Here is a 24,044-nt window from a genome sequence, read left to right on the forward strand (position 1 = left end):
TAATGGATTTCAAGAAGGTGGACTTTAGCAAACTCATGGAGTTGATAGGTAAGATCCCGTGGGAATCAAGTCTAAGGGAAAAAACAGAGAGAGTTGACAGTTTCTCAAAGAGCACAAGAACAAACTATCCCACTACATAGGAAAGATAGGAAGTATGGCAAGAGACCACTCTGGCTTAACCAGGAGATCTTCAATGATCTGAAACTCAAAAAAGAGTCCTACAAAAAGTGGAAATTACGTCAAATTACAAAGGATGAATATAAACAAACAGCACAAGCATGAAGGGACGAAAATTAAAAAGGTCAAAGCACAAAACCAGATTAAACTAGCTAAAGACAAAAGTGATAACAAGAACACATTCTACAAATACATTAGAAGCAAGAAGAAGACCAAGGACACTCAATGAGGGAGGAAAGACAATAACAGAAAATGTGGAAATAGCAGAAGTGCTAAATTACCTTTGTGTTTCAATTTTTACCAAAAACATTAGTAGTGATCAAACATCTAACATAGTGAACACCAGTGAAAATGAGATAGGATCTGAGGCTAAATTAGAGAAAACAACTTAAAAATTACTTAGACAAGTTAGATGTCTTCAAGTTGGCAGGGCCTGATGAAATACATCCTAGAATACTCAAGGAGCTGAGTGAGGAGATCTCTGAGCTATTAGTGATTATCTTCAAAAAATCATGGAAGATGGCAGAGATTCCAGAGGACTGAAAGAGGGCAAACATAGTGCCAATCTATAAAAAGGGGAATGAGGACAACACGGGGAATTACAGAGCAGTCACCTTAACTTCACTAACCCAGAAAGATAATGGAGCAAATGATCAAGCAATCAATTTACGAACACCTAGAAGATAATAAGGTGACAAATAACAGTCAGCATGGATCAAGAACAAATTGTGTCAAACCAACCTAATATCCTTCTCTGACAGGGTGACAAGCCTTATGGATGATGGGGGGGAGAGCAGAGGTGATATATCTCGACTTTAGTAAGGCTTTTGATCCTCTCATGACCGTCTCGTAAGAAAAGTAGGGAAATACAGCCTAGATGGAGTTACTATAAGGTGAGTGCATAACTGGGAAAACCATTCCCAGAGTAGTTATCAGTAGTTCACAATAAAGCTGGAAGAGCATATCAAGTGGGGTCCCACAGGAATTGGTCCTGGATCTGTTCAATATTTTCATAAATGATTTAGATAATGGCATAGAGAGTACACTTATAAAGTTTGCAGGTGATATCAAGCTGGGAGCGGTTGCAAGTACTTTGGAGGATAGGATTAAAATTCAAAATTATCTGGAGAAACTGGAAAAATGGTCAGAAGCAAACAAGATGAAATTCAATAAGGACAAATGCAAAGTACTCCACTTAAGGAGGAACAATCAATTGCACACATACAAAATGGGAAATGACTGCCTAGGAATGAGTACTGAGGAAAGGGATGTGGGGGTTATAGTGGATCACAAGCCAAATATGAGTCAACATTGTAACACTGTTGCAAAAAAAGCAAACATCATTCTGGGATGTATTAGCAGGAGCAAGACAAGAAGTAATTCTTCCATTCTACTCCATGCTGATAAGGCCTCAACGGAAATATTATTTCCAGTTCCAGGCACCACAGTTCCGTGGACAAATTGGAGAAATTCCAGAGGAGAACAACAAAAATGATTAAAGGTCTAGAAAACATGACCTATGGGGAAAGATTGAAAATATTGGGTTTGTTTAGTCTGGAGAAGAGAAGACTGAGGGGGAACATGCTAAGAGTTTTCAAGTACATAATAGGTTGTTACAAGGAGGAAGTTGAAAAATTGTTCTTGTTAACCTCTAAGGAATTAGGGATGCTGGGGATCAAGCCCCGGCTTGAAGTGGTTTCCATCATATACAGGGTTTAGAGCTTGATGCCATGGCTCTCAGCACCCCCACTATAGAAATTGTTCCAGTGCCCCTGCTCTGATGATAGGACAAGAAACAATGGACTTAAATTGCAGCAAGAGCAGTTTAGGTTGGACATTAGGAAAAACTTCCTAACTGTCAGGATAGTTAAGCACTGGAACAAATTGCGTAGGAAGGCTGGGGAATCTCCACCTTTGGGGTTTTTAAGAACAGATTAGAAAAACATCCGTCAGGAATTGTCTAGTTATTATGTTGTTCTGCCTTGAGTGTAGGGAACTGGAGCAGATGACCTACTGAGGTCCCTTCTAGTCATACACCTTTATGATTCTATATGTGTGGAGGTGGTGGAATCTCCATCCTTAGAGGTTTTTAAGGCCTGGCTTGACAAAGCCCTGGCTGGAATGATTTAGTTGGTGTTGGTCCTGCTTTGAGCAGGGGGTTGGACTAGATGACCTGCTGAGGTCTCTTCCAACCCTAATCTTCTATAATTCTATGTGGAGATGGGAAGGAATCTGCCCCAATGTCAGATTGCCAGGGACTTTGATTTTTTTGCCTTCTTCTGCAGCATGGGGCCTGAGTCACTTGTTGGTATCATCTGGGTATATCTCATTTAGTTCTCTGCCATTACAAGGGCCTCAGACATTGGTGCACATTAGTACCTCCTGTTCTCTACCTGTGGCACACAATAGTTTAATCTCCTGGGGGCTGTAATACTTTGGTCTAATTCGGGTTGTTGGTCTTAATGTAGGCGTGTTGGGGTGGTGTGTAGAGGCCTGTGATATACAGGAGGTCGGATTAGATGATCTGGTGGTTCCATCTGGTCTTAAATTCTATGGATTGCAAGCTTTGGTTGTTGTTGTATTAGAGTTTTATGTAAATTTTTAAATTAAAATAATGTAGTTGTTAAAGACAAGATCTCTGTGCCATAAAAAGAACACACCTCTGCCCTTCAGCCTCTCCTCAGCGGCCACAGTATCATTTGCTTCTCCTCAGAACAGTGAAAAACTCCAATGTAACTTAAATAACAGAGTGTATTCCACATAGGAAAAAACAGAGAATCCATAGAAATGAAGGGAGGGATAGCTCAGTGGTTTGAGCATTGGCCTGCTAAACCCACGGTTATAAATTCAATCCTTGAGGGGGCCACTTAGGGATCTGGGGCAAAAATCTGTCTGGGGATTGGTCCTGCTTTGAGCAGGGGGTTGGACTAGATGACCTCCTGAGGTCCCTTCCAACCCTGATATTCTATGGTGAACATAATTTGAACTGCAGTTTGATGTTGCATGCTAATGTGCCCACAGGCCTAGAGAGACAGACAGAAAGTGTCTTTTGTGTTAAAGATGGAGTTTAGAAGGGTTCAATCTCACTTCCAGCTCAAATACATCTCTCTCTTGCTCTCAAACTGACCTATCACAACAGATTCCCCTAGGTGACTCAGCTGTTCCCCTTGCTTGACTAGTTAGTGGATTGGATTAGTGTTTGTCCTAACATCCCTCAGGAACCATTAAGCCCCAGCTTCTTCTTTTATCTCTCTTCGTGGCATAGGCATAGTCTGACTTCTATATTTGGGGGGAGGGGAAGGTCCCGGCGGGGTTCAGGTCAGCGCCTCACGGCAGAGCCCAGGGAGAGAACATATATCTCCACCCTGTGACTCACCTCAGAGTGAAGGCAGGAGGTAGCTAGGAGCTGTGTGCTGGGAGGGTCCTGCCCCCGGTCACTGCTCCCCGAGGGCTCTGCTGGGCCCGGAGCTGGGTCTTCCCACCCTGATGGCTCTTACCAGCTGCACGAGCATTCAAAAGGGGTTGGGTGCTGAGGAGCAGTCACATCCCCAGGCACCATCAGCAGATGGGGGAACGCCGCGGCCACCTGCTCCCTGGAACCAGCCAGAGCAGCAGCCACTCAGCACTGTCTTCTGACTCGGCCAGAGGGCCTCGAGAGGGAGGTGGGAGGCATGCAGAGCTGCCCCCGGAGCTGTCCTACTCTGGTTCTTGTGCTGCAGTTTGGGGGGGCCCCCAGGCCACCCCCAAAGTCCACCCATGCTTCCTTGACATTTGTGTCTGCAACTAGTAGCTGTTATGGAAGGATCCAGGCTGGAAGTGGCTGAAACCATTTTCCATTGGAGAAAGTGGTTTTATTGAAATCAAAACACTATTTTGGAAATAGTGTTGATTTAGCTGAAATTTCATTTTAGAGAAAGACTGAAAAAAAAACTTCATACCATGAGGAAACATCTCGTTTTGACCTTTTTGGAATGAACTGTTTCCATTTTGTTTCGAAACAACTTTGTTTTAATTAAAAAAAAAATTGAATTCTATTATATTTTAGAATATAAAATAAATAAGGTCTTCGGGCTCAACGGGTAGTGATCAATGGCTCCATGTCTAGTTGGCAGCCAGTATCGTGTCATTAATGATCTGGAGGATGGCATGGACTGCACCCTCAGCAAGTCTGAAGATGACACTAAACTGGGAGGAGTGGTAGATACGCTGGAACAGAGGTGGGCAAACTATGGCCCGCGGGCCAAATCCAGCCTGCGGGACTGTCCTGCCCGGCCACTGAGCTCCTGGCCTGGGAGGCTAGCTCCTGACCCCTCCCCTACTGCCCCCCCCTCCCCTGCAGCCTCACTGCGCCGCGCCGCCAGCGCTCTGGTCCGCTGCTCCTACCGGGCAACGCGGCAGTGTGGCTGGCTCCAGCATGGGAAGGGGGCGGGGATGGAGAGTCCCAGGGGACAGTCACGGAACTGGGAGCAGTTGGATGGGGTGGAGGTTCTGGGGGGGGTGATCAAGGGATGGGGAGCGGGGGTTGGATAGGCGTGGGAGCCCCAGGGGGGCTGTCAGGGGGTTGGGGTGTTGCTAGGGGTCGGGGCAGTCAGGGAGCAGGGGGGGTTGGCTAGGGGATGGGGTCCCTGGGGGGCAGTTAGGGGCAGGGGGTCCTGGGAGGGGGTGGTCAGGGGACAAGGAGCAGGGGGGTTGGATGGGTCAGAGGTTCTGAGGGGGGAAATCAGGGGGTGGGAAGTGGGAGGGAATGGATAGGGGGCGGGGGCCAGGCTGTTTGGGAAGGCACAGCCTTCCCTACCCAGCCCTCCATACAGATTTGCAACCCCGATGTGGCTCTGGGGCCAAAAAGTTTGCCCACCCCTGCACTGGAGGGTAGGGATAGGATACAGAGGGACCTAGACAAATTAGAGGATCGTGCCAAAAGAAATCTGATGAGGTTCAACAAGGACAAGTGCAGAGTCCTGCACTTAGGACAGAAGAATCCCCTGCACTGCTACACACTAGAGACCGAATGGCTAGGCAGCAGTTCTGCAGAAAAGGACCTAGAGGTTACAGTGGACGAGAAGCTGGATATGAGTCAATGGTGTGCCCTTGTTGCCAAGAAGGCTAACAGCATTTTGGTCTATATAAGTAGGAGCATTGCCAGCAGATTGAGGGACGTGATCATTCCCCTCTATTCAACATTGGTGAGGCCTCATCTGGAGTACTGTGTCCACTTTTGGGCCCCACACTACAAGAAGGATGTGGAAAAATTGGAAAGAGTCCAGCGGAGGGCAACAAAAATGATTATGGGGCTGGAGCACATGACTTACGAGGAGAGGCTGAGGGAACTGGGATTGTTTAGTCTGCAGAAGCAAAGAATGAGGGGGGATTTGATAGCTGCTTTCAACTACCTGAAAGGGGGTTCCAAAGAGGATGGATCTAGACTGTTCTCAGTGGTACCTGATGACAGAACAACAAGTAATGGTCTCAAGTTGCAGTGGGGGAGGTTTAGGTTGGATATTAGGAAAAACTTTTTCACTAGAAGGGTGGTGAAACACTGGAATGGGTTACCTAGGTAGGTGGTAGAATCTCCTTCCTTAGAGGTTTTTAAGGTCAGGCTTGACAAAGCCCTGGCTGGGATGATTTAGTTGGGGATTGGTCCTGCTTTGAGCAGGGGGTTGGACTAGATGACCTCCTGAGGTCCCTTCCGACCTTGATTGTCTACAATTCTATGCTTCTAAAGGCAAAATAAAACCCAAATATTTTGCGTTTGTTGAAAAGAAATATTTCAGTTGACCTGAAACAAAATCTTTGGGTATTTTCTTTCCCAGAGGATTTTGAAATTCAGGTTTCATTCCTAACAGGAATGAAGACAAATATCAAAATCCTTCGCAAAATGGGATTTCTGTCCTTTGCACAGCACCGCTAGAAGTTCATCCTCTTAGAGAACGAGCTATTGGAGTGTCTTATAAATGCTGAAGGAAATCAGAGTAGTTCAACTGTAAATGGCACTTGCCCCATTATGATTGCACTGATATTGCCAGCATAATCTCACAGATGCAGTGAGAATTAATATTCTCAAAGTGACTTGAGGTCCTTGAATAAAATATGCTATAGAAGCTCAAACCATTGTATAGTGCTGTGCTTAATAAACATTTTGCTGACTATAATGCGTTCAGCATTAGTTCTCAGCATGCTTCAGAACAGTGGAAAGCATCCTCCCCATTTTATAAATGGGGAAACAGAGGCACAGAAAAATTATGGTTCCAAATAAGCAAGATACTTAATCACATAAGTAGTCCATTTACTTCAATGGGACTTCTCAAGTGCTTAAAATTAGGCCCCTGCTTATGATTGATCTAAGTGACTTGTCAAAGGATATACATTGATAGAGCTGGGAAGAGAATCCAGAATATTGAATCCCTGTTCCTTGCCTTAGTCACTGAACGGTTCTGCTTTCAAAAAGTTTACTGCCAGCTCTGATCCAAAGCATTATTGGTCTGCTCCTGAGGGATACTTCAGCTTTTCATTCCCATGCAGGACAGTTCTGTCCAGGTCTGACCAAACCTCAGGAAAAAGCCATGTTAAAAATACTTCATCCATTTAAAGAGCTATAATATTTGCTTAGGATAAGAACTGCCATAAGAATCTAGGTTTCAGCTGCTTATAGGTTCCATAAGGCAAAGATAGAGATAATTTTGACTCTGTTCTTACCCTGCTGTTTATAAATCCATATGTGGAAACCATGAGATGTAGTGTTAGGGACACACTCAGCCTTAATTGTATCTGGTTTAGTGTGACAATGTAAGTGGCTAGCCCTTTTGTAATGAGGCTTTTTAAAAGGAGTAGATATGACTTTCGATGGCTGAACTGTTCTTTTTCAAGCTATGTTATAAAAATCAGATATAATTGGGTTTTGCTTTAGAAAAGTGATAAGAATTACTCTATAATTGCACTGATAAAAATAGTTTAGGCTGCAATAAAAGTACAACCTCAAAAGGATTGTAACTTAATGTCTTTGAATCACAAGATAATCTTTTAACCTGTCACCTATACTGTCTTGACTTTAGCGGAGACTTTAGCAGCCATCAACATTTAGGCCTTGGCTACACTTACCGGCAAGTTCGACGGCTGGAAATCGAACTTCTGGGTTCGACTTATCGCGTCTAGTCTGGACGCGATAAGTCGAACCCGGAAGTGCTCGCCGTCGACTGCGGTACTCCAGCTCGCCGAGAGGAGTACCGCGGAGTCGACGGGGGAGCCTGCCTGCCGAGTGTGGACCAAGGTAAGTTTGAACTAATTCGAAATAAGGTACTTCGAACTTCAGCTACGTTATTCACGTAGCTGAAGTTGCGTACCTTAGTTCGAATTAGGGGGGGTAGTGTAGACCAAGCCTTAGAGGAAGTGTTAATAAATAATACGTTTTTTCTAATGCACATATTCCTAAATTCTTTAAGATTCATGACAAAAATGCTACTATGCAAATCTTCAAGACTACCACTGACATGTTGTGATTAACAAACACAGTGTAAGATGGTACAGAGTCAAAACCCAGCATTCCTCTCTCTATCCCAATTACACAATAAGTTACCAGTCTTGTTATGTGGTGGCAAAAGTGTCCGATTTACATTACAGACAAAAATGAAGATCCAGGTGATATAATACCTAGGGAGATGGTGGAATCTCCATCCTTAGAGGTTTTTAAGGCCCGGCTTGACAAAGCCCTGGCTGGGATGATTTAGTTGGTGTTGGTCCTGCTTTGAGCAGGGGGTTGGACTAGATGACCTGCTGAGGTCTCTTCCAACCCTAATCTTCTATGAATCTATGAATACAAGCCTGAATTCCTGAACACCAACCTTTACAACCCAGCCTCAAACATACACTAATATTGCTCTCCTTCTCAGTAAGTACAGAGGTCACCAAGCAGGAACCACTAAGGCCAGCAGCAGAAGCCATCAGGAGATCCTGCTCTCTCCCAGGGGATGCCTTGTAGGGAGGATGGAGACTGAGGGAGTGGGTGGGAAGAAGAGCATTGCTGGCCCAGCTTGGGGCGGGGAGGAGGGAGTTGTGAGTCAAGAAGGGTTTAGTGAAATGGACTTTCTATCTGAAAAAAATGAATAGTGGAACTAACTGGTCATTTACCGTAATTTGCCTGTAACTCCCCCTCCCCCCAGCCCTTATCTATGTGCCGTCTAGTTTGATTGTCAGCTCTGCAGGGTGGGGATTGTGCTTTCTTCGGCTATGTCTTTGCTATGAGCTGGGGGGGGGGGGGTGATTCCCCGCTCCCGTAGACATACTCATGCTAGCTCTCATTCAGCTAGTATGTTAAAAATAGCAGCGTGGCCGGGCTAGCCTGGGCAGTGGTTGGCAGCGGCATGGGCTAGCTGTGCAGAGAACACACCGCCCAGGTTCAGGCGGGTTTGTACTTGCTGCTGCCCAGGCTACCCCGGCCACGCTGCGATTTTTAGCACACTAGCTCAATGACCGATAGCGTGAGTATGTCTACGCGAGCTGGGAATCACCCCCCTAGCACCCAGCCCACATTTGGGCACTGGATAAATAATGGCGCAGGTGTCCTGTGGTAGGTGTGGAGGGGAGAGCTTTCCAGACTCCCAGCCTTTCAACAGAAAAGTCCCTGGCTCCTGTCCTTCTGGGATTAGGAGAGCGGGTGCTGCATTCTCCTGGAGCTCACTCCTGAGAGCGAGAGAGACCGGTCCTATGTTACTCAAGGCTTTTAAAAATAACAATAATATGTTTCAATCTAGCAGGGCTTGATTCCAGTGCTCACTGAATTCAGTGCGAGCCTCCCACAATGCTTCCAGTGACCATGATCCTTCCACTCAGTGTCCCAGGATGTCGCGCTACCAACTCAGTTCACAGGGTGCAGGCATTACTGAGCTTCATGGACAAAAGCCCTTTGAGCTGCTGGAGCTTTCAGGGGGATGACCAGAATAAAGCATACTATTCAAAAGGCATTGGTTTGGCCACCGGAGGGCTCCCATTTTTATTCATTAACATAATAGAAATATATGGAGAATATACTAGAGAAAAAAGTGAGCGAAGAGGTCAGTATAAAGGAAATAGTGTTCATGAGCACAGTGTATCCCCTAGCTCCCGGATAAGTAAGCTGAGCCTTGTCAAGGGGCATTGCAATTTATTTCCCTCCTAGGAGCAAGGGAGGATCTGAATCACAGTTCCTTCCTAAGTCTTCTCCTGAAGCAGCACAGTAGGGACTGAGCTCAAAGGCTCAATCTAGCCTGCTATCATATGCGTTGCTAGGGTGCTTTCCTTCTCCCTCTGGAAGACATAACATAATACTATCTTGCTTCCTGGGGCTCTTCACAAGCCACGTTCAGACAGCATCACTGTAAGTAGAACTGACTGGAAAATGGAATTGTCATTCAGTGGCAAATTCCATCACTGAAAAAAAAAATAGTTCTGAACTGGAACAAAAAAGCCGACATTGCCCACAAAATGAAAATTCTCCCAAAATTAGATTCGGGACCGTCAAAAAGTTTTGTTCTGGTAGTGTCAAAATGTTAACTACTATCTAATCTAATCTATCTAATAGATAATTTAATAGCTGTAAATTGAAACAAAATAAATTGAAAAGTTAAAGTTGGAATGAAAATTTGCCGTATTTCAGTGGTTCTCAAACTTTTGTACTGGTGACCCCTTTCACATAGCAAGCCTCTGAGTGCAACCCCCCTTAATTAAAAACACTTTTAAGTCTATTTAACACCATTATAAATGCTGGAGGCGAAGCGGAGTTTGGGGTGGAGGCTGACAGCTCGTGACCCCCCATGTAATAACCTCACAACCCCCTGAGGGGTCCCGCCCCCCGTTTGAGAACCCCTGCCTTACTGAAACAAAACATTTTGACATTATCAAAACAAAACAAGAAAATCAAAATAATGTGTTTAGACTTTTTTCCAGTCTAAAATGGCATTACAATCAACGCCACAATCCTGAAAAATATTTCTGTTCCGATGAAACTGCATTTTCTCACAGGAAATTGTTCTGTTAACATTTGTTTGGACCAGCTCTAGCTGCAATATCGATAGCTCTGAGTTGAATGACAGCAGCCAACCACAGCTAAGCATTCAGGGAAGTGATGTGGGAAGAGGTTCCTTGCTTCTCTCGCCTTGTCACCTGCGAGCTTTTAACTTTGATTCAACAGTTTTAAAAGTCTAATTAAAAGCTATATAACACTTTGTGTTTGCAATTGATCAGTTTTACTTACAGAATCATGGGAACTGCCTTACAGGATCAGAGCTGTGGTTTTCTGATCCCATATCCCGTCTCTAACTGAACCAGATGTTTCAGAGGAAAGTAGAAGAACCCTGCAGCAGTCAATTATGGAATAAGGTATGAGAGACAGACAAAAGTTCTTGATGTTTTGGGTGTGTGATGGGACCCAGAGAATGGAGGGGTAGGATATAACTCAAAAGGTAGCTGAAATCCAGAACTTTTGGGTGGTTAGCTAAAATTTGAAGTTACATCCTTTACTGTCCTAAGCCCTGGGGCAGGTCAGACGCCTCAGGATAGCTCAAATACCATGCACCACCTTGACAGCTTAACACATTGTTCATATTAATTATTTTCTAAACTTAATGCCCACACAGTTACCACATTAGGCTTGGGTTTGCATGCCAGGTACAGCCTCCAGTAGGGAATGGTTCAGAACTGCACTGTTCCAGTGGGAGCATTGGTCACCATTGTATCTCAGGAGTGTAGTCCCACCAGCATGACAGAGAGCTTCCTACTGCTTGTCATTGCCTCCTCCTTGTCTCTTTCCAGATGTCTTGCATTCCAGGGGGTCAAAGATATGGACTGGCTCAACCACCAGTTATTGGGCCTAATGCAAGAATCACTGGACTAAATCCTATGGCTTGTGTTATGAAGAGTCAGACTAGATGGTCATAATGGCCATAGCATTTATGAAACCACCCAAAGGACACAGACAGGGGTGGTGCATCTTGTGACCTTTGAGCCCTTCCATTCTTCGCTTTGAGGAACTGTGCTGTGGTCAGACCCAATGGCACAATCTTCAACTAATAAGATTTGTTAATGGTGATTACTACTTTAAATTGTAAGTCATGCTGCCAGTCCTCTTGCCAGCAAAAGGAGATTTAGCACTGACTTCTGTGAGAGCAGGATTGGGCTTGCAGTGGCTACTACAACAACTTTCTCATGCAACCTTATCACACTCCCTTATTAACTTTTCCTCTTTTATGATAATTTAGATATAGATGTTCATCTGTTCATGTAAGAAGATATTAAAATATCTCCATATTCATCTCTGTCTATCAGTCAATGACAAACTTAGATGCATTAATACAGGGAGAGGTATAATGGAATTCAATTAACTTATTAATGAGGCATCAGAATATTTCAGAGCTGTTAGCACTGTGCTTTGGGATATGATCCACTCTGTGATAAATCATCTAGAGCGTGTAGGTAGTAAGTGGACTTGATCTCCTTGTAAGTGACTTTGTGTAAGTGATGTCTACTTTCAAGAAAGGACCCCGATCCACTACTGGTGCTTTCTCATGTAACTCCCTTGTTGGTAGAAATGGTGGAATCTTCAAAGCTTTACTACCTTGTCATTTAACCCGAAGAAAGGGGACGAGACAGCGATAAAAATTCCTGAGATCTGTTTACGCTACAGCTTCCACTGGGGCTGCACCTGTGTGAACAACACTCCTATTTCCACCAGTGTAGCCCAGGCTTAAGGGAATCCTGAATGCATTCCGATTCCTCACTGAATTTGAAGGAGTGGTGCTCTGGAAAGCTGTTGTCCTGGGTAGTTCATCAGTTGAATACTGTTACTATTGCAGATGCACACTTACAACTTTTTACAGCAGATATGTGATGGGGTGTCTACCCCACAAAAGGCCTGAAGAGGTTAAAATGGCCAGGTGGGCCAATTAATCACCTACAAAGCACCTGGAGGAGGAACCAGGGAGCAAGAACTAATTAGAGATGAGGCTCAGCTGGACAGGAACAGGAGAAGCCTGTATAAAGCCCAGTAGCTGGGAGCAGAATGGGGTTGTAAAGTGAGACACTTCAGTCATTCTCAGGGTGAAAGAGGGTAAAGCCCAGGGACACAGCAGTAAGGTTTGGGACTGTGCAGACCTTGACTGCTTGTTGTAGGGTTTTTGGGCTGGCACCCAGTGTAGAGGGTGGTCCTGAGTTCCCCTACCAGGTAGTGGTGCTGTTAAGGGGCAGTGAGAGGAAGGCCACCTGGGACAGTGGGTACTGAGAGACTCATACCCTGGGAGTGGAGGGCTACAGTGACCTGGCTGGAGGCCCAAGCCACAAACTGGGAGCAGTCAAGTCCCAAGCAAACAGGACAGGGAGAGTAATAGAGTGAGCAATGGCAGGAGTGATGTTGGACTGGCAGAGCTAATTCCCAGACACAGCCAGAAAGAGTCGCTCCGGTGATGCGCAGAGCACCCAATGACAATATACTTTTAACTATTATTATTATTGTCTAACTTGTACATGACAGTAGCACCTAGAAGCTAGCCATTGTCCTAGATGCTGTCCAAACATATGATAGTCCTTGTCCCAGAAAGCTTGCTATCTAAGGCCTTGTCTACACTACGAGAGTAGTTCGATTTTACTTGCATCGAATTTTTGTAATCGATATTGCAAAGTCGAACGTGTGTGTCCACACTAAGGACAGTAATTCGACTTTGTGCGTCCACACTAACGGTGATAGCGTCGACATTCGAAGCGGTGCACTGTGGTCAGCTATCCCACAGTTCCCGCAGTCCCCTCTGCCCATTGGAATTCTGGGTGTAGCCGGCAATGCCTTCTGGGTAACAAAATGAGTCGAGGGTGCTTTTGGGAAACTGTCGTCATCCGTCCATCACTCCCGCCCTCCCTCCCTGAAAGCGCCGGCGGGAAAACAGTTCGCGCGCTTTTCCAGTCATTGACAGCGCGGACGCCACTGTACTCCGAGCATGGAGCCCGCTGCGACCATCGCTGCAGTTGTGGCCGCTCTCAACGTCTCGCAGCTTATCATAAAGGTTTCCCTGAGGCAGATGCAGAAAAGTCAGGCAAGGAGGCTACGGCACCGCGGTGATGTCCTGAAGTCTGAGAGTAGCACAGACCTGTCAGAAAGCAGGCGACCCAGCGCCGAGGACATCACAGTGGCAATGGGTCATGTTGATGCCGTGGAACGGCGATTCTGGGCACGGGAGACAAGCACTGAGTGGTGGGACCGCATAGTGCTGCAGGTCTGGGATGAATCCCAGTGGCTGCGAAACTTTCGCATGCGGAAGGGAACTTTCCTGGAACTTTGTGAGTTGCTGTCCCCTGCCCTGAAGCGCAGTGACACCCGGTTGCGAGCTGCACTGAGTGTACAGAAGCGAGTGGCCATAGCCCTGTGGAAGCTTGCAACGCCAGACAGCTACCGGTCAGTCGCGAACCAGTTTGGGGTGGGCAAATCTACCGTGGGGGTTGTTGTGATGCAAGTAGCGAAGGCAATCGTTGATGTACTGCTGCCAAAGGTAGTGACCCTGGGAAACGTGGAGGCGATCATAGATGGCTTCGCAGCGATGGGATTCCCAAACTGCGGTGGGGCCATAGATGGAACTCACATCCCTATCCTGGCACCGGACCACCAGGCCACCCAGTACATTAACCGAAAGGGATACTTTTCCATGGTGCTGCAAGCACTGGTGGACCACAGGGGACGTTTTACCAACATCTACGTGGGATGGCCGGGCAAGGTTCATGACGCTCGTGTTTTCAGGAACTCTGGTCTGTTTAGACGGCTGCAACAAGGTATTTACTTCCCGGACCACAAAATAACTGTTGGGGATGTGGAGATGCCTATAGTCATCCTCGGGGACCCAGCCTACCCGCTAATGCCCTGGCTCATGAAGCCCTATACTGGCGCCCTGGACACTGAAAAAGAACTCTTCAACTACCGGCTGAGCAAGTGCAGAATGGTGGTGGAGTGTGCTTTTGGCCGTCTCAAGGGGAGATGGAGAAGCTTACTGACTCGCTGTGATCTCAGCGAAACCAATATCCCCATTGTTATAGCAGCTTGCTGTGTGCTCCACAATCTCTGTGAGAGCAAGGGGGAGACCTTTATGGCGGGGTGGGAGGTTGAGGAAAATAGCCTGGCTGGTGATTACTCACAGCCAGACAGCCGGGCGATTAGAAGAGACCAGCGGGAAGCGCTGTGCATCCGGGAGGCTTTGAAAGCAAAGTTCCTGAGTGAGCAGGGTAACCTGTGATTTTATAGTTTGTGTACTGAGAAGCTAAACCTGCCCCCGTTTCTTTACCCAGGTAATGTTGACTATCCTATCCAGTTACATACCCCCTTCACCCCCCCTCCAACACACGTGTCGAAATAAAAATAGTTCTACTTTGTTAAAGCACACCGTTTTCTTTAATACTGTTTTAGCGGGAATTTTTTAAAACTGGGACGCAGACTGTGGTGCGGGGCGGGTCTAGTGTTGTGATGCGAATGCAGCTTCTAAACTCAAGGATTGACAGGCTCCGCTGCGGTGGGATGCTTGTTTCAACGGAGCCTGTCACCCCTCCTGATCGGGACTGTGTGTATGGGAGGTCTATTTGACTTTGTGGCAGGGGGAGGACGGTTACAGATCCCATGCTGTGTGGCTCTGTGATCCTGTCTAAGGACCGGCGCTTAAGATCTGTAACTGCCCTCCCCCGCCACAAAGTCACAGAGCAACCCACCCCCCCCCAACATTACATCAAAACAACCTCCCAGACTAACCGGGGCAACTAGTCACTGCATCACTGCACTGTGTATGTGCCCTGCTGCTGTGCCTGCCCCCGACTATGTACCCTGCCAAAGGAGACTGTCCTGTCCAATTTCCAACCCCCTTTCCCCTCCTCCTCCAAAAGAACATGATTGAAACAGTAGTTAACAGAAACGAATTTTTTATTATCAACTACACATGGCATTGGGAGGTGAAACTTGGACGTGGGCTTGTGTCAGGCGGGAAGGAAAGAACTTTTCAAATTTTGGGAAATGAGAGCCTTCTGCTACTAGAGCTCTCTGCAGGGGTGGAGTGAGAGTTAGCAGGGACTCTGCCGCCTCTCCTTCTTTGCACTTTGGGTGAGGTGGGTATGGGACTTGGTGGCGGGGGAGGGCGGTTAGAGATGGACTGCAGCGGGGCTCTGTCCTCCTGCCTCCGTTCCTGCAGAACATCCACAAGGCGCCGGAGCGTGTCCGTTTGCTCCCTCAGTAGTCCAAGCAGCGTTTGAGTCGCCTGCTGGTCTTCCTGCCGCCACCTCTCCTCCCGATCCATGTTGGCTTGGTGCATTCGGGTCAAGTTCTCCCGCCACTGGGTCTGCTGTGCTGCCTGGGCTTGGGAAGAGGCCATAAGCTCAGAGAACATGTCCTCCCGTGTCCTCTTCTTCCTACGCCTAATCCGCGCTAGCCTCTGGGAGTGTGATTCCAGGCTAGGTTGTGAGACAGTCGCAGACGGGGCTGTGGAAATGGGAAAAAGGGAGTGAATTCCTCTGAAAGATAAATGTAGTTGTGAACAAAGAACATAGTCTTTCTCTGTGAACAAGACCATGCACAGCACCTTTCACATGCGCACTCAGCACAAGGTCGAATTCTCGGCCTTCGCATTCTGTGCCTGGGGTCTTGAACAGCACATTTGAGAAGCGAGGCAGCACAACGGAATTTCTGTTGCAGGCAGACATGGTAAGCCGTACACTTGTGGCAGTTTAAAACTTTTATATTACCACTGGCCTCATTTCACATTTAAATCAATGTCAGTCCCTGCTGCCAGCAATCCGGCAAGCGGGAACTCTGCCCCTGTCCCACCCCCTCGCGGCTGTCCCCGGGAATGATCCCTTTCGGCTGCCCCTCTCCCGCCTCCACCGCGTGGCTGCAAACCAGCGGTGACAGTTCTGTAAAGGAACGGGAAAGCAGTCCCAACACTAACATTCCCCTACCTAATTAAAAGCAGGTCACCATGGCCGACATCACCCTGATGAGGATCTCCGAGAGCGACAAAGAGAGAATGCTCTGGGAAAGCCTCCAAAGACCAGGGCCGTATGCCGCCCTGCTGTGCAGAGCAATGATCCCCGAGTACCTGATAATCTCGTGGCGCGGCAACGTGTCGTACTTCGGAGGACCCAATAAGGCCGCTCTCCCCAAGAACCTCATGCAACGGCTTTCAAGTTACCTCCAGGAGAGCTTCATCGAGATGTCCCAGGAGGATTACTGCTCTATCCCCGCACATATAGACCGCATTTTACTGTAGCTGCAGTAGCAGGGAATACACAGTAGAGCGGCTTGTGCAGGACAATCACTGAAAACCGGACATTGCTAGATTTCTTTTCAAAACTTGCACTGCCCCTTACTAAACCGTTAAGCGCCTAGGGCACACTAATCATGAACAACCCATTCTTTTAATTGTTAATATTCCTGTTTTGTTAAAAATAAATGTTTAGATGTTTACAACACTTACTGGCTGATCCTTCACCAGATTCTGTGTCCGGGGTAATGGCTGGGGACGCTTCGTAGGGGATCTCTGTAAGGGTGATGAAGAGATCCTGGCTGTCGGGGAAATCAGCGTTGTGAGAGCTGCCAACTGCCTCGCCCTCCTCATCTCCTTCCTCATCTTCCCCGTCCCCTAACATGTCTGAGGAACCGGCCGTGGACAGTATCCCATCCTCAGAGTCCACGGTCACTGGTGGGGTAGTGGTGGCGGCAGCACCGAGGATGGAATGCAGTGCCTCGTAGAAACGGGATGTCTGGGGATGGGATCCGGAGCGTCCGTTTGCCTCTTTGGTCTTCTGGTAGCCTTGTCTCAGCTCCTTGATTTTCACGCGGCACTGCGTTGCATCCCGGCTGTATCCTCTCTCTGCCATGTCTTTAGAGATCTTCTCGTAGATCTTTGCATTCCTTCTTTTGGATCGCAGCTCGGAAAGCACGGACTCATCGCCCCACACAGCGATGAGATCCAAGACTTCACGATCAGTCCATGCTGGGGCTCTCTTTCTATTCCCAGACTGCACGGCCATCACTGCTGGAGAGCTCTGCATCGTTGCCAGTGCTGCTGTGCTCGCCACGATGTCCAGACAGGAAATGAGATTCAAACTGGCCAGACAGGAAAAGGAATTCAAATTCAAATTTTCCCGGGGCTTTTCCTGTGTGGCTGGTCAGAGCATCCGAGCTCGCACTGCTGTCCAGAGCGTCAACAGAGTGGTGCACTGTGGGATAGCTCCCGGAGCTATTAGCGTCGATTTCCATCCACACCTAGCCTAATTCGACATGGCCATGTCGAATTTAGCGCTACTCCCCTCGTCGGGGAGGAGTACAGAAGTCGAATTAAAGAGACCTCTATGTCGAACTAAATAGCATCGCAGTGTGGACGGGTGCAGGGTTAATTCGATTTAACGGCGCTAACTTCGACATAAACGCCTAGTGTAGACCAGGCCTAAAAGACAAGACATAATAGAGGGGCAAGGAACACAACTGAGATAGGATGGAGGGAGACTGGGTAAGAATTATGCGTATCCCATTATATTTAAGTCAGACTAGACTTAAAACCAATCTATATGTCAGCCCTTACAACTTTCCCTTAACACAATATGCTTACATTGATATTTCCCCATTGTTTACAAAAGTTTAACTGTATTGAATATTTAAAAAACACACAATATTAAAGTTCAGAGCCTGGAGAATTTGGATTGTGATTAAAAACAGTAATGAATCTTTTCTTTATAAACCAGTAAAAATTCTTATTTCCCTCTCTTAAACCAAAGGGAAAAACTAGGCTCATCCAATTTTAATTAAATTAAAAAAACTAAACTCCTTTGAGGTATAACCAATTTAATCTTAAAATATGGTGCCCTTATTTTTAAATATAATGTCACAAGAAGGATGCTATAAGAATCCCAATTTAATTTGAATTGCTTACGAAGCACATGCTTTAATGTCCAAAAGAAACCATTTCCCTTTTAAAAAAAAAATTGGTGGTCTTAAGAAATTGCCTAAAATAAGTTTCCTTATCAGAGACACTTACAAAGGGGCCAGGTCCTCAGCTGGTGTAAATCAGCATTTTCCCCGTTTACACTGACTGAAGACCTGGCCCAGACTATACCTCAAACAGGGACATTAATCATTTAGACGATGGACAAACAAAAATTGATTTTGACCACTGGCCTTCTAGGTTCAAGAGGCAAACTCACAAGGGTGATTCAAGAAGCAAATTGACCCAGGGGAGAAATGGAGTGAATATAATGGGAAATCTGCTTTGGTGGACAAAATACTGTTTACTTGTTTTCCAAAAGGTTTCCTGTGGTCTGAAGTTTAACTCTTCCTGGAAATGGACAAAGAAAGGGCAGACCAACGTTTCCAAGGAATGTGTGCAAAAAGAAGCACCAAAACTCTCTTACTTATTAACTGGGGATCTGTGTGGTCAGAGTTTTCAACATACTGTTCTAAAATTATAGCCCTAAATGTCCTTGGGCATTATTTATAATCACTTAAGAAAATACAGAGGAAGCTACTGAGTTAGAGAATACCAACCATCCTGGGGCCTGGAAACATTTCTAATAGTTTAGGCTTGTGGCATAATTATATAGGACCTGCCCCCAAAAGATGAACAATTCATGTCTCAGTAGTTGGTTAGTTACTTAGAAGCTGTCTATCCAGCACCATGTAACCAGTTTTTGAATCCATTAGCTATTCAATGAGTGGTACTGGCAACCTTATAAACTGAAAATACTCAACTAGGTAAGAAAGCATGCAATGGAGTATATGGGTTATTTGGTGCCCCCTAGAAGGTATCCAGCAACCCTGTTATTCCCCTAGCCTCAGTGGGGTCCCTATGTTGATTCTCCATCAAGCCAGGTGGAAGCTTGGGTTGGCACTGACACAGGATTCAGGTTAGCACAGAGTGGCACTCCCAGCTGGAAACTAAGTACATGCAGCTGAGCCTAATTGGTCCCATTGCCTGAAAAAGGGGCTAATGACCAACAGGGGGGCCTGGAGGTGTTGCATGTGATGGGATTGTGCATGTCTCATACCTAACCACTAGGGGACATCTGTATGTATCAAGAGCCTTAGTAGTGGAGCAGCCGAATGTGAAAGGGTATGTCTACACTACGGGATTAATCCGAATTTAGATAATTCGGATTTGAGAAACAGGTTGTATAAAGTCGAAATGAATGCGGCCACACTAGCACATTAATTCGGTGGTGTGCGTCCAAGTACTGGGGCTAGCGTCGATTTCTGCACCGTTGCACTGTGGGTAGCAATTCCATAGCTATCCCATAGTTCCCGCAGTCTCCCGCGCCCATTGGGATTGTGGGTTAAGATCCCAGTGCCTGATGGGACAAAAAACATCGTCGCAGGTGGTTCTGGGTACAGCCTCACTTCCTCCCTCCCTCCCTCCCTCCCTGCATGAAAGCAACGGACGGCAGACAACCATTTTCGCGCCTTTTTTCCTGGGTGGGTGAACACTGCAGACTCCATACCACGGCAAGCATGGAGCCCGCTGAGCTCAAGACAGCACTCATGAATATTGTAAACACCTCGCGCGTTCTCGTGGAGTTTATGCTCAGCCAGGACCAGAAAAACGAGGAGAGGAGGCAGCGGCAGCGGCAGCGCAGCGACAAGCATGATGAGGACATGGACACGGACACGGATACAGAATTCAGTGAAACCACAGGCCCCGGTGCTTTGGAGATCATGTTGTTAATGGGGCAGATTCTAAACATGGAACGCCGATTCTGGGCAAGGGAAACAAGCACAGACTGGTGGGACCGCATAGTGTTGCAGGTCTGGGATGATTCCCAGTGGCTGCGGAACTTTCGCATGCGTAAGGGCACTTTCATGGAACTTTGTGACTTGCTGTCCCCTGCCTTGAAACGCCAGAATACCAAGATGAGAGCAGCCCTCACAGTTGAGAAGCGCGTGGCGATAGCCCTGTGGAAGCTTGCAACGCCAGACAGCTACCGGTCAGTCGGGAATCAATTTGGAGTGGGAAAATCTACTGTGGGGGCTGCTGTGATGCAAGTAGCCAAAGCAATCACTCAGGTGCTGCTACGAAAGTTTGTGACTCTGGGAAATGTGCAGGCTATAGTGGATGGTTTTGCTGCAATGGGATTCCCTAACTGTGGTGGGGCGATAGACGGAACCCATATCCCTATCTTGGCACCGGAGCACCAAGCCACCGAGTACATAAACCGCAAGGGGTACTTTTCAATGGTGCTGCAAGCACTTGTGGATCACAAGGGACGTTTCACCAACATCAATGCGGGCTGGGCGGGAAGGGTTCATGACGCTCGCGTCTTCAGGAACACAACTCTGTTTAAAGGGCTGCAGCAAGGGACTTACTTTCCGGACCAGAAAATAACCGTTGGGGATGTTGAAATGCCCATAGTTATTCTTGGGGACCCAGCCTACCCCTTAATGCCATGGCTCATGAAGCCATACACAGGCAGCCTGGACAGGAGTCAGGAGCTGTTTAACTACAGGCTAAGCAAGTGCAGAATGGTGGTAGAATGTGCATTTGGCCGTTTAAAAGGTCGCTGGCGTTCATTATTGACTCGCTCTGACCTCAGCCAAAGAAATCTCCCCATTGTTATTTCTGCTTGCTGTGTGCTCCACAATCTCTGTGAAAGTAAGGGGGGGACCTTTATGGCGGGGTGGGAGGCTGAGGCAAATCGCCTGGCTGCTGATTACGCGCAGCCAGACACCAGGGCGATTAGAAGAGCACACCATGAAGCGGTGTGCATCAGAGAAGCTTTAAAAACCAGTTTCATGGCTGGCCAGGCTACAGTGTGAAATATCTGTTTGTTTCTCCTTCATGAAAACCCGCCCCCTTTATTGACTGATTTTCTGTAAGGAACCCACCCTGCCCCTTCCCCCAGCTTTCTTTCAAACCAAATAAAGTCACTATCATTTAAAAATCATTTATTCTTTATTAATAGATTAGAAAAAGAGGGAGGGAACCCGGGTGGTATTTGGGAGGAGGATTACTGGGAAGGAAAAAGCCACAAAGAAAAGGTTAAAAAAATGACAGCCTTTTGCTTGGGCTGTCTACTGGGGTGGAATGGGAAGGTGTACGGAGCCTCCCCCCCCGCGTTCTTACACGTCTGGGTGAGGAGGATATGGAACATGGGGAGGGGGGAGGGTGGAACAGGGGCTGAAGCGGCAGTCTGTTTTCCAGCAGCCGTTCCTGAACCTCCACCAGACGCTGGAGCAGCCCCAGCGTTGCTTCCTTCATCCTCTGGTCTTCCTGACGCCACCTCTCATCTCGAGCGTCTCTCCTCTCCTCACGTTGGTCTCTCCTCTCCTCACGTTGGTCCCTCATGTCCTCACGTTGGTCCCTCCTCTCCTCACGTTCACTGACTTCTTTCCTATACTTTGAAACTGTTTCCTTCCACTCATTCAGATGAGCTCTGTCACTTCTGCTGGATTCCATAATTTCCGAAAACATCTCTTCTCGCGTCTTCTTCTTACGACGCCTTATCTGTGATAACCTCCGGGATGGAGGAGGGAGGCTTGAGGAATTTGCAGCTGCTGTAGGGAGGGGAAAAAAGAGAGAATTGTTTTAAAAGCTACATTTTGCCGAACAAGCTTATACTCTTTCACGGTGACCAACACTGTTCACATTACATAGCACATGTGATTTCTGTGCAAGGTCGCATTTTGCCTCTTAATGCTGAGTGCCTGTGGCTTTGCTGCTAGAGATCACAGGTCTGGGCAACAGAATTCTGCTTGCATGCGGCCATGGTAAGCCATTCTCTTACAGCTTCTGCGCCCTACTTTCCCACATACCAAGCATAGCTTGTAGAGTGCTGCAGAAGCCTGGCCAATCTCAGCCAGTTGGGGGGGGGGGGGCAGTGTGGTGGGGCTTGTCTGGGCCCCTTCAGGCAAGTAGAGTGCTGCGGTTTTTCTGTTAACATTCAGCAGCACCAGAAAACAAACTAACCACGGTACCCCTCCCCCCCACCGCGTGGCTGGTATCAGGGAAGATCCCTACAGGCACCAAACTAACCCCCCCCCCCCCCACCGCCGCCCCCCCCCTCGCCATGAATTCTCTGGGATGATCACGGTACCCCTCCCCCCACCGCGTGGCTGGTATCAGGGAAGATCCCTACAGGCACCAAACTAACCCCCCCCCCCTCGCCATGAATTCTCTGGGATGATCACAGTACCCCTCCCCCCACCGCGTGGCTGGTAACAGGGAAGATCCCTGCTAGCCAAACGCGAAAAACTCAGGGCCAATTTCCCATCTGCGCTTGGCTAACTGCAGGGAAGGATTTATTTTCCGCCACAGGCAAACAGCCCAGTAGGAACGGCCACCTCTGTCCCCTTAATTAAGTTCCCGTATTTCAACCAGGTTACCAGGAGTGATATCACTCTCCTGAGGATTACACAACAAGATAAAGAACGGATGTTGCTTGAATGCCAGCAAACACCGGGACCATACGCTGCCAGGCTTTGTCAGGCAATGATACCAGATTACTTGCTGCAAGCATGGCGTGGTCAAGTGTCCTACCATGGAGGAGGGAATAAAGATGCACTGCCCAGAAACCTTCTGGCAAGGCTTTCGGAGTACCTCCAGGAGAGCTTCATTGAGATGTCCCTGGAGGATTTCCGCTCCATCCCCAGACACGTTAACAGACTTTTCCAGTAGCTACAGACTTTTCCAGTAGCTGAACTGACCGCGAATGCAAAGTCAGGCAAAGTAATCATTAAAAACCGTTTGCTTTTAAAACAAGTTTTATATTTTAAAAGGTAAACTCACCTGAGGTGCCTTCCATGGGGTCAGAGTCTTGGGTACTGGCTTGGGAGGGTACTTCAGTTGGGGTGATAAAAGATCCTGGCTGTTGGGGAGAATGGAGTGCTGTGTGCTCTCTGCAAGCTCATCCTCCTCCTCCTCCTCCTCTACCCCATCGGCAGAATCCTCAGGCGTCGAGACTATCCCCGACCCAGAATCCACGAACACAGGTGGGTTAGTGGTGGCAGCCCCCCCTAGAATTGCATGCAGCTCGGTGTAGAAGCGGCATGTCCGCGGCTCTGACCCAGAGCGACCGTTTGCCTCCTTTGTTTTCTGATAGGCTTGTCTGAGCTCCTTGACTTTCACGCGGCACTGATCTGAGTCCCTATTGTGGCCTCTCTCCATCATGCCCTTGGAGATTTTTTCAAAAATTTTTGCATTTCGTCTTTTAGAACGAAGTTCTGCAAGCACTGAATCCTCTCCCCATACAGCGATCAGATCCAGTACCTCCCTCACGGTCCATGCTGGTGCTCTTTTTCGATTATCAGCCTGCATGGTTACCTGTGCTGATGAGGTATCTGTGGTCACCTGTGCTCTCCACGCTGTGCAAACAGGAAATGAAATTCAAATGTTCGCGGGGCTTTTCCTGTCTACCTGGCCAGTGCATCCGAGTTCAGATTGCTGTCCAGAGCGGTCACAATGATGCACTGTGGGATAGCTCCCGGAGGCCAATACCATCGAATTGCGGCCACACTAACCCTAATTCGAATTGTTAAAATCGATTTTGGCACTACTCCGCTCGTTGGGGTGGAGTACAGAAATCAATTTAAAGGGCCCTTTACATCGAATTAACTAGCGTCGTTGTGTGGACGGTTACAGGGTTAATTAGAATTAAAGCTGATAAATCCGAATTAAAGTCGTAGTGTAGACCAGGCCAAAGAGCAAGAAGCAGCTGAATAAACAAGCGGGTTTCTTTGCTCTCTGTCCATGTCTTACTTGGGAAGTTCCTGGGTTCGGACCTAACAGATCTAATAGGAGGAAAGGCCGGGTTCTTTTCTGAGCAGAAGAGATGGGACTGAGAGAGCTGCCTGGTTTATTGGCTTACTGTAAAGGAAGCATGGAAGGAATTCAGCTGTCAGAGAC

The 24,044-nt window shown here is 47.4% G+C and overlaps 1 protein-coding gene and 1 long non-coding RNA gene across 2 annotated transcripts; both read right to left on the reverse strand.

The window, feature by feature from the left end:
• Positions 1-15,067: 15,067 nt before the first annotated feature.
• LOC135980934 (uncharacterized) lies at positions 15,068-17,345 on the reverse strand. Its single transcript, XM_065581670.1, has 2 exons — positions 16,632-17,345; positions 15,068-15,637 (listed from the first exon to the last, which is right to left on the reverse strand). Exons 1-2 carry the CDS (start codon positions 17,206-17,208, stop codon positions 15,162-15,164), a joined length of 1,053 nt encoding a protein of 350 aa, XP_065437742.1. The 5' UTR covers positions 17,209-17,345; the 3' UTR covers positions 15,068-15,161.
• Positions 17,346-21,371: 4,026 nt separating this feature from the next.
• On the reverse strand, positions 21,372-23,838 carry LOC135980935 (uncharacterized). Its single transcript, XR_010597901.1, has 2 exons — positions 22,929-23,838; positions 21,372-21,697 (listed from the first exon to the last, which is right to left on the reverse strand). It is a non-coding gene; the product is annotated as an uncharacterized LOC135980935 (long non-coding RNA).
• Between the last annotated feature and the right edge of the window lie 206 nt (positions 23,839-24,044).

This window comes from Chrysemys picta, chromosome 1 (assembly GCF_011386835.1).
Source record: "Chrysemys picta bellii isolate R12L10 chromosome 1, ASM1138683v2, whole genome shotgun sequence".
NCBI lineage: Eukaryota > Metazoa > Chordata > Testudines > Emydidae > Chrysemys > Chrysemys picta.